The 10,383-nt window shown below is 38.5% G+C and overlaps 1 protein-coding gene across 2 annotated transcripts in view; it reads left to right on the top strand.

Moving 5' to 3' along the window:
- The first annotated feature begins 314 nt into the window (after positions 1 to 314).
- INTS6 (integrator complex subunit 6) overlaps positions 315 to 10,383 on the top strand; it is a 104,383-nt gene continuing 94,314 nt past the window's right edge. Inside the window, exons 1-3 of one of the 2 annotated variants that reach the window (XM_080662904.1) lie at positions 315 to 956; positions 1,347 to 1,424; positions 2,230 to 2,379. In XM_080662904.1, the coding sequence (XP_080519030.1) occupies positions 846 to 956; positions 1,347 to 1,424; positions 2,230 to 2,379 (339 nt within the window). In that variant the 5' untranslated portion in view covers positions 315 to 845. Of the gene's footprint in view, positions 957 to 1,105; positions 1,166 to 1,346; positions 1,425 to 2,229; positions 2,380 to 10,383 lie in introns of those variants that run through there. The other variant, XM_080662905.1, reaches the window with a different exon arrangement.

Below are 10,383 nucleotides of genomic sequence, written 5' to 3'. Positions count from 1 at the left end.
CGCCCCCACCCAGCGATCCTTCCGCGGTCCGTCTCCGCCCCTTCCCGGAGCCTGCCTCCGCGTCTGCCGACCCGTCGGCTCACCCCTCGCGCTCGCTCGCTCGCGCGCGCACCCGATGCCCCGCCTTCACGCGTGCTCAATAACAGTTCCCGAAGCCGGCCTACAAGCTTCTCCTGTCCCTGAGCTGTTTGAATATGCTAATTAGGGGCTAAGCACTAGCCAATAGGATAACGGAGCGGTGCGTCACGTGGCGCGAAGACGTGTCAGGGGGCGGTGGCTCTGCAGCCCCAGCCCGAGTTAAAACCGGAGTGTGAGAGAGAAAAGCGCTTCAGTAGCGAGAGGGGCTGAGAAAGTGGTGACACCGCCGGGGTGCGGAGGGAGTCCCTGAAACTTCTCCCAACAGCCCCAGGGCCAATCTCCTTTCAGCCCACTCCCCTCTTCGCCAGCTCCCAGGTCCCCACTCCCTGCATCGGGGGTGGGGTGGGGTGGGGAGCCAGGCTCGTCTCCCGCTGGGACACACACAGGGGCCGGGAACGGGGACGGGACCCCCGAGGCGGGGGGACGGACCGACAGACAGACGGCCGGCTCCCGCCCCAGCGGGCAGGCAGGCAGGAGGAGGCGGAGACGGGGGTACGACGGGGAGGACTGGGTCTGGGAGTTTCCTCTCAACTACCGGGGGAGAAACTCCCCGCAGCCGGAGGAAAGACCCAGACGGTGTTTTCCTCCCGGGGGCCGCGCTCCCCCGCCCCGCGTAGCGGCGGTCGCCGCCGCCGCCACCGGCGCCTCCACCTCTACCATCTCCTCTTTCTCTACCACCTCGGGCCCCGGTGTCCCTGGCCAGCACTATGCCCATCTTACTGTTCCTGATAGACACGTCTGCCTCTATGAACCAGCGCAGCCATCTGGGCACCACCTACCTGGACACGGCCAAAGGCGCGGTAGAGACCTTCATGAAGGTACCGACTGACCGAGCCCGGGCGTCAACCCCGGCCCGGTGGCCCGCGGGCGGCAGGGGTGGCGGGGAGCGCGGCCGGGGGCGGCGAGGCGGAGGTGTCGGGGACCTGACTGCGGGAGCTGCCGGGCTCGGGAACCCCCTCCCCCACCGCGCGGGCGGGCGTGCGCTGCGAGCCGGGCTCGGCCCGGGCCCGGGCTCCGGCCCCAGGCGGTGTGTAGGAGCCGATCTGTGTGTGTGGGGGGGCGGCGTGGAGGGGTGGCCGCTGCGTGTGCGGTACTGTAGGGGGGCGGCGGGGCTGCTGGGCGCCCCTTCTCCGCCTCGTAACCTCGCCTCTGTGCTTCCCTCTCACTCTCCCTGTTCTTCCTCCCGTCCCCCACCCGCTCTCCTGCAGCTCCGTGCCCGGGATCCTGCCAGCCGAGGAGACAGGTATATGCTGGTCACTTTCGAAGAGCCGCCCTATGCTATCAAGGTAACAGCTCTTGCCCTCCCCCTTCCCTTTCCTGTTACCTCCTCGCTCGCCACCCCCCCATTCACCCTTCATTTTGCTCCCCTCCCCCACCCGCTGTACTCTAGGCGCTGAGGTCTTTTTCCCTACGGGCTCCCACCCCTTCCCCCGCTCTGGAGCGCCGTGGCGCGGTGCGGAGTCGCGGGGCCACCGCCGTCCCCTCCCCAGCCCGGCCCGGCCCGGCGGCAGCGGAGGCGCTGCGATCAACATGGCCGACATTTCCCCTCCGCGGCGTGAGCGGCAGCAATGAACTGTGGGGGATATTTATTCAACTTAGCCCGAGTGACAGCCGGGCCCGGCCGCTGGGAGCCTGGGTTTGCATTAAAGGGGAATCGGCCCGAGGCTTGGCCGCTCTCCCTAAGCTCGCCGCTGACGAGTGAGCCTGGTGGGGGGGCTGCGGGGCTTGATCTTAAGAGTCTTCCCGAGAGGCCGCAGGTCAGTGGGGCAGCTGTAGGTTAACTTCAGAAGTCCTGCCCACGTCTGCTTTCCACTAGCACTTTACATGCCTAAATTTTGGGTGTTAAGTTAGGGAGTACATTTCCCAGGGAAGTTATGAAGTAGTTTGGCTGTCCAAAGCAGTAGTGCAGGCAGGTTCATTCTTGGCCACCTTTGGAGGAGAGTTTCTTCAGCGGTGATAAGGCATTACACGTTAGTCAAATCATAGTGTAAAGCAAAGAAGCTATTTGTTAAACTACAGATTGTAATGGTGTTTTGTGTATACATGGCTTTAAATAGTGAAAAAAAACCATTCTTACATATTTCTTTTTAGGCCGGATGGAAAGAAAACCATGCAACGTTTATGAATGAACTGAAAAACCTTCAAGCTGAAGGACTTACGACTCTTGGCCAATCCCTAAGGACAGCTTTTGATTTATTAAATTTAAATAGATTAGTAACTGGCATAGACAACTATGGGCAGGTAGGTTGAATATTAAGGTGGAAAACAGTTGATTTTTCTTTTTGTGGAAAACAGTCCAGTCCAAAAACGATATAATATGAAATACAGTACAAAAGATTTTGGATTAAAATACAACAAGCACATAATACAAAAACGAAACTCTGACCATATTATATATGTTATAGTCCTCTTTTTCATCTTATAATGTATTTGTTACCTTGCACTCACATAAATAGATAAATATCCTGCCTCATCATACTCAGTTTCTCTGATTCTCTACCTACAGGCTATTAGTCTGCAGTAACTTACAGACGCTAGTTGATTAGTGGTCTTCATTTCTATACTAGAAAAAATGTTACAGGAAATTACTCTGTTTGTTATATCAGGGTTTAATTTAACCATATTGTATAACTACTCCGAAAGGTAAGATTTTCATTGGAGTGCAATAACTAGCTGAATACATTTAAGATTTTTCAGCTTTTGAAGCTTATACCATAAGCATTTATTCAGGAAGAATTCTTAATTCATTTCTGAATTAAATGGCAGGTCCAGAGGTGTTTCTTTTTAAATTTATTTTTATATTCTAAAACCTTGGGAAAGAGGCTGTTTGAAAGTATGAAAGAACCTTTCCTTACTCCCTTACCTCATTCCCTACACTCTTCCATCTACTGCACTTGTTTATATCTATTTGAAGATGAGAAAGAACTTTAAATCACATGATGGTCACTATGGAATAACGTAAGGCAGTCTGTTATAACTTTTTGAGATGTCAGGCCTGGAAAATAAAAATGTGTTATGTTCCACATAAAAGAATACTAAATCCAAGGAGTTTAATTTTTATGCTGTAGTGCAAAGCACTATTACCACAATGATATATTTAGGTATACATTTTGTTCTTTTCTCAAGTTTCATGAGCCACAGTTTTTATGAATTTCACAAATTTCAGGGGCAAATAACCTTACTACAATTTGTGGTTGCTTTATATAGAAAGAAACAGAATTGTTCCCTTAGTTTAGAAATGTTTGCACTTCTTAGGAGTAACTTAGCCATATAGCATTTAGTATGCCTTGGAATTCAGAGTCACTTTGTTTCTTTTTTTAATCTAAATGGATTCCCATTGTTTAATTAAGTAAATGTGTATTTTCCTACCACATTAATCTTTTTGTTTCCCCTTCTCTGTGTTGCTTTATTTTGCAACTCAGTATTTTAGGCACATTTGCCAGGACTTTTTTAGTTTGTTTTTGTAAAATAATGGATTTCCTTTCCTTTCATATTTCTTTGTTATATGTAGTACTTATAGTCTTTCATTGCTTAAGGTTTTGATCTAAATTTATTTTAGATAAAAAAAAAATTTGAAACTTGCCATTGGTTATCCTTTTTTGGTTGTCAGGTTTTCAGTAGGTAGCAGAACTATTGATTTTCTGTTTTTGCTGCATTACATTTTATAAGTGGAAAAGGCAATTAGACACATTTACTTCTACAAGCTAATTAAAAATATTTCTTAGGGTGCTTCCTTAGAAAAACTGATTATCATGGAGAGACTGACGACATTTGTAATGTAAACCTGTATTTTCTTTTTCCCAGTTGCCATCTTCCACTGCAGATCACTTAAATTCTTGTCCATAAAGATAACAGAAAATTTGAGGTTGAAGGTAGTCCAGCAGTGCTGTTACCAGTTTGACCAAGAGAAAAAGCCTGGAGATTAGGATGTTTTTGCATGTTAGGATTTATGAATTCAACTAAGGGAAGGAATAATATTTCTCAGTTATTTTGATGAATAAGCAAGGAGAAATTAATACTTAAGTCCTGAGCTGGCACATAAAATGACACTAGCATTAAACTAACTTAAGAAGCCACAATTTCAAAATGAAAATGAAAATGATGGAGTAAAGTGTTTAGTGAGAAGAAAACATCTTTCCAGGTGATATTTTTCATAAGACTTTTTTGCTAATTTAGATAGTATACATTTACAATTCAGTGAAAGGGTAAATTGTGAAGAATTTTGGATGTCTCAACACAAAATATAGTTCATGTATTTTCTTTGTAAAAGTACTTTCTATCTATTTTCTGTGGAATACCCCTTGCCCTGTTTTTACATAAATAACTTTCATCATGCTCTATGCTAGCATCTGTGGAGCCCACAGAACTAAATATTTGTAATATAATCACAATAATTGAAGGAGAAAAGGCCAGCTAGATGCTTGATTTTATAGAGCATTTGAAAACCTTTTAAGTTTATAAGTTTTCTTAAATATCTAAATTTGATTCTTCAGCATAAATGTTGGCGTGTGTGTGTGTGTGTATGTATGGTATAGATACTGCAAACCTGCTCCCACCACATACATGCACATATGTGACTTTTCTATAACCAAAAGTATTTTTAATATCTGTATTGAATCTGTTAATTTAATTAGCATACCTATAAGTAAAACATCTTTGAAATATTAGTTAGAATACTAACGAATCTGCAGGGCCTCTCTAGAGTAGTTACGAATCTGCAGGGCCTCTCTAGAGTAGTTAAGAACAAAGAATGATGCCTGGTAAATGTTTTCCTCAAGCACTTTGGATATCCCACTAAAAATATTCCTTGCATTTAGAAGTCCTTATAAATATTTAATTTTGATATGTCTACAGTCATGGAACAATGTGTAGCTTCTAGTCAAATCTTTTTCTTAATTATAGCAGCTCCTTATTAAATTGCTTATCATTGCAGCTAAATTCAATATATATATTTTTCACATGTTCACCAGAGTTTCAGAAATAATGCTGATCTTTTGAGAGCCACTGAACATTTGGACCAGCCTTAATTTCTAAAGTTAGGGCACATCTAAAGTTATAGAAGTGTGATTAAAGTTTTATATGTAGATTGGTTTATTTTTCATACTGTTCCAAATTATTCTGTTTTCTTTAAATGTTTTCAATATTATTCCCCCCCCCGCCCTTTTTAAGTTCAGTTCCAGCTAGATTCAGGTGTTGAATATTTTTCTAGCCAGTAATTCATCATTTTTGTCACTAGACTGATTCCATACTCCTATAACTCAGTATACTAGTACTGATTAGGATATTTCAGGATTTCGAATGAATTTACCTGACCTACTACTACTCTGTGTCCCCTCTGTGAAGATAATCCTTGACCAATACCCTAAAATGAGATGTAATATGTGTTTTAATTTTTTGAGGATTTTCAATACTAAGCGTAAACTTCATTGGAAAATGGTGGTTTTCAGATAAGATTAAATAGAATGAATCTTAGGGAGAATAATTTTAACTAATTTTATTCTTCAGCATAAAGAACTTTTTGTGAACTTTGCAGGAAAATGCAGGTAGAGTTTTTCCTCCTTTACCCAAGCAGTACACATTTAATACTCAGTACAAAATATAGGCTTCTTTTAAATGTTAGTAGGTCAAGTAATGAAAACTTGATTCCCATTGGGTTTTTGGTTTCCCATAAGCTATCAACAAATCTATTCACAGTAGTTTGGCATTTATTGACTTATAGACATCTTTTCAAAAGAAAAGTAGATTATTATACTTGAACATACTACTGTGCTGAATAGGAACTTGTGGAAACACAATGGTGAATTGTATTTGGTAAATTTTTTCAGTGCCTGAATATTTTTCCTAAATTTTAAATTGTGGTAAAGAACATAAAACAAAATTTACAATCTTAACCATTCTCACGTGTACTAGTATAGTTTGGTCACACTGTTGTTCCAACCAGTCTTTGGGACTTTTCATCTTGCAAAACTGAAACTCTGTACCCATTAAACAGTAACTCCTCATTTTCCCTCTTCTCAGCTTCTAGCAACTTCCATTCTACTTTGTCTCTATGAATTTGCACTAAAGATACCTTGTATAAGTGGAATCATACAGTACAGTTGACCCTTGAAAAATGCTGGGGTTAGGGACACCTACCCCTGCTTTTGACTCCTCCACGACCTAACTATTAATAGCCTACTGTTAATTATAAGTGTTACTGATAACAGCCAATTAACACATATTTTGTATGTTATGTGTATTATATCTTGTATGCTTATAATAAAGTGAGCTAGAAAAAAGTTAAAACCATAAAACATTTACAGTGCTGTACTTATTTATTAAAAAACAACAAAAACTGAGTATAATTGGACCTGTGCAGCTCAATTCCATATTTAAGGGTCAACTGTATTTGTCTTTTTTCAACTGGCTTATTTTGCTTAGCATAATGTTCTCAAGGTTCATACATGTCAAGATTTCATTCCCTTAAAGGCTTAATAATATTTCATTGTATGTATATACCACATGTTGTTTATCCATTTATCTGTCAATGGACACTTGGGTTGCTTCCACCTCTTGGCTATGGTGAATAATGCTGCTATTAACATGTTATGCAAATGTGAAAGGTTTTGTGTTCAGTTCTTTTGGATATGTACCCTGAAGTGCAGTTGGATTGAATGGTAAACTTCTTTTTAAATTTTTGAGGAACCGACATATTGCTTCCTATAGCGGTTGCACTATTTTATATTTCCACTAACAAGGCACAGGAATTAGTTTCTCTACATCCTTGTCAACACTTATTTTCTGTTTTTCTCAAATTAGTCATCCTAATGGGTGTCAGGTGATAGCTCATTTTTTTAATTTTGTGGGTTTTTTTTTAATATATTTTTATTTCAGAGAGGAAAGGAGAGGGAGAGAGAGAGATAGAAACATCAATGATGAGAGAGAACCATTGACCAGCTGACTCCTGCACGTCTCCCACTGGGGGATTGAGCCTGCAACTTGGGCACGTGCCCTTGGTCGGAATTGAACCTGGGACCCTTCAGTCCACAGGCCGATGCTCTATTCGCTGAGCCAAACTGACTAGGGCTCTCATTGGATTTTTAGCACTTACCTGATTGTTATTTATGTTGAGCATCTCTTCATATGCTGGTTGGACATTTGTATATTGGCTTTGGAGAAATGTCTATTCAAGACATTTTTTCAGTGCCTGAATATATTTCCTAAATTTTAAATTGTGGTAAAGAACATATAACTCTTTCTTCTTTTAGCTCTTTCTTTTTTTTTTTTTAGCTGTAGGAGTTCCCTTATCAGATAATGTGATTTGCAAATATTTTCTCAGATTCCAGGGGTTGCCCTTTCACTCTATTAATTGTGTCCTTTGGTGCACAGAAGTTTTAATTTTTGATGCAGTCTAATTTATCAATATTTTTATTGTTGCCTGTGTTTTTGGTGTCATATCTAAGCAATCATTGGCAAATCCAATGTCTTTGAAGCTTTCCCCTATATTTTGTCTTAAGAGTTTTAGTTGTAGGTCTTACATTTAAGTTTTCAATCTATTTTGAGTAAATTTTTGTATATGTTGTAGGGTAAGGTTTCTTTTGCATGTAGACATCTAGTATTCCCAACACCATTTATTAAGATTGTCCTTTCCCCAAATGGCAAGTCCTTGAACTTTTTAGCCTCGTAAAATTATTTTCAACAATTATTGCTAGCTGATAGGGGAATCTACAGTAAAACTTGCTTAAATGTTTTTTCTCCACCTTTATTTGTGTTAAAGAAGAGGGGACCAGTAATGTGAAAATTTGAATCCCAGTTCTGACGTCAGCATTTGCATTACTTTATAACATTGGACAGTTACTTTACTACCCTGTCTCTCTGCTGCTTCATATTCTAATGAAGCCAGTGTACTGTTGTTATAGAATCAATGAGAGGTTTGATGAAAGGGTTAAATGGGAAGTATAGTAAAATGTATTTTAAAAATTATGAAGTGCTCAGTAAGGCACAAAGCATACTTTTTTTTCATCAATTCATTAACCTCTAGTTTTCTATTATTTTTCAGTTTAAAATTTGAGATTACAATTATAAAAATCTAGTGATATGTTAAGCTGATTTTTATTACATGGTTTAAAATCTATTAGTGGTATATTAAGTGTATATTTTTCTTGGGCTTTATATTCTTTTTTGGGAAACAGTACAGTAAATATTATAACTTGGTGAAAGTTGTCATAATGGCAATTAATAAACGGGATAAAGTACAGAGCTAGTATTTAAAAAATATTTGTTAAGCAAAAGTTGGACATAAATAGTTCAGCAGGTAAATCATTGTTTTGCAGGAATTAAAGTTAGAAAAGGAATACACATGCTTTAGGATTCTTTCAAAGAGGGAGCTCCCCCTAGTGCATTTAAGGTGAGATTTAAATAAGGAAGCATTAGGAGCACATCTGTTGGGTAAATCAAGGGATATTTTAATAAGGTTTGACTGAGCCCAGAGCAACAAAATGGATATGGTTTATTTCCCATAGAGTGTTAATTTTAAAGGTGGTAATTTAAAAAATTTGAAGGTTTATTTTCTTTGAATACACTTGCTATAATTTTTCTTCGTAATTCTACACTCTAAATTTCTAAAGGATCAAAAACTACCTTTTTATGATTTTTCAAAGGAAAATTAAAAACAATAAGGATATCATTGCATTCTTAACTAGAAATTATTAAAAAGGAATGAGTACAAAAGGCAAAAGTAATAGGTTCTGCTTCTTCAAAGAGAATTTTATTTTTTCTTCTTGCAAGAGGGTGTCAATAATTATGTATTAAACTATGTGCAACTTAAAATTAAAAGGCCAATAACAGATCTAATATTTGAATGAAATAATTCACTTATTCAAGTATTTTGAATTGATTTAAGATCATTTGTGTTCAGAATTAGCTAAAAGGCTAGTTTATCCATGTTCATGTCATGTCTCTTCAAAGAGATTGTGTAATATTTTGTAACTTGAGATTTTCTTAAATATTTAAAATTATTTTTAGCCATCATAATCCTTCACTCAAATTTATAATCTTGCTGGGCTTTTTTTTAATCACATAAACCAGTCATGTTAATTTTTTTTAATTAAAAAATTTTCCTTATATAAATTTAATTTTTGTTTAGCCTTATTTTTCATCTATTTAACTTAAGCATGGTCTCCAGACCATAAAAAAAATACCAGAATTTTTTTGGTTTTGTTGTATTATTCCTTGATCTTTCCCACCAACCTTTTAGTGAGATACAACTTAGTACACAGATCCTAAGTCTGAAGTTTAATGAATTTTTGTATATACTCTTGAAAAAAATTTGAACTTTGCATCTATTGACAGTACTTTTCATTGGCCTTTCTATAAGTATTATGGTTATTGTTTCATAGGGCTTTAGACGTCAAAATGATGTTAGATGTTTACTCCATCTTTTTCATTTTATAGATAAAGTAAGGCCTAGAGAAGTTAAAATGCTTAATTTCTTCACATTTCTGAAATATTTTAAAGATTACAATTGGTTATGGAGTAGTTACGCAGATTTTATTAGTAGTTCATGTAATATTTAAGAATAAATTTTAGTTAAAGGCATAACCAGTAGATCTGAGCCCTTTTTTGGGTATATTTATAATTCTTTAATGAAATATATATTCTTTCAGTTCTTCTGAATACCAGGCATTTCACTTTGCCATTGTATTACATTTAGTCTTTCTTGTAACACACTACTGAAGTAATGTTTATTAGATTCAGATGTATTTCCTTCCTACTCCCATGTTTGGAAAAAAATAATATGAATTTGGAGGACAGTTGACAGGATTTTTTTTTTTTTTTTTTTTACCAACATTAGTTTAGATACTAATTTATATATATATACACATATATATATTTATTTATATTTAATGGCACCTTTTGACTTCTTATTTCATAGATCTTTACATTTCTGATGTAGTTAATTAATATAGAGCTCTTAACCTCGTTAATTGACTTTTCCACTATAGTACAACCAGCCAATATTAGTGCTGTAATTATAACTTTTTATTTGAAAAGTTTTGTAATTAACTATTATGTTTCTTTTCATGTAAGATAATTTTGAAAATCTCTAATCATTGTGTTTTAAGATTCAGAAAAATCTGCTTGATTCTGAATTCCTACTCCACCTATAAGTTTCTGGCATGTCTTGTAACCTCTCAGCCTTTAGTTTCCCCATTAGGAAAATGGGATGAAAGGCTCTATTTTGCCAGGATTGTGGTAAAGATGAGG

This window comes from Plecotus auritus (genome assembly GCF_963455305.1).
Source record: "Plecotus auritus genome assembly, chromosome: 3".
NCBI lineage: Eukaryota > Metazoa > Chordata > Mammalia > Chiroptera > Vespertilionidae > Plecotus > Plecotus auritus.
Note: the sequence above shows the minus strand (reverse complement) of the source record. Positions and strands in the feature narration are given on the sequence as shown.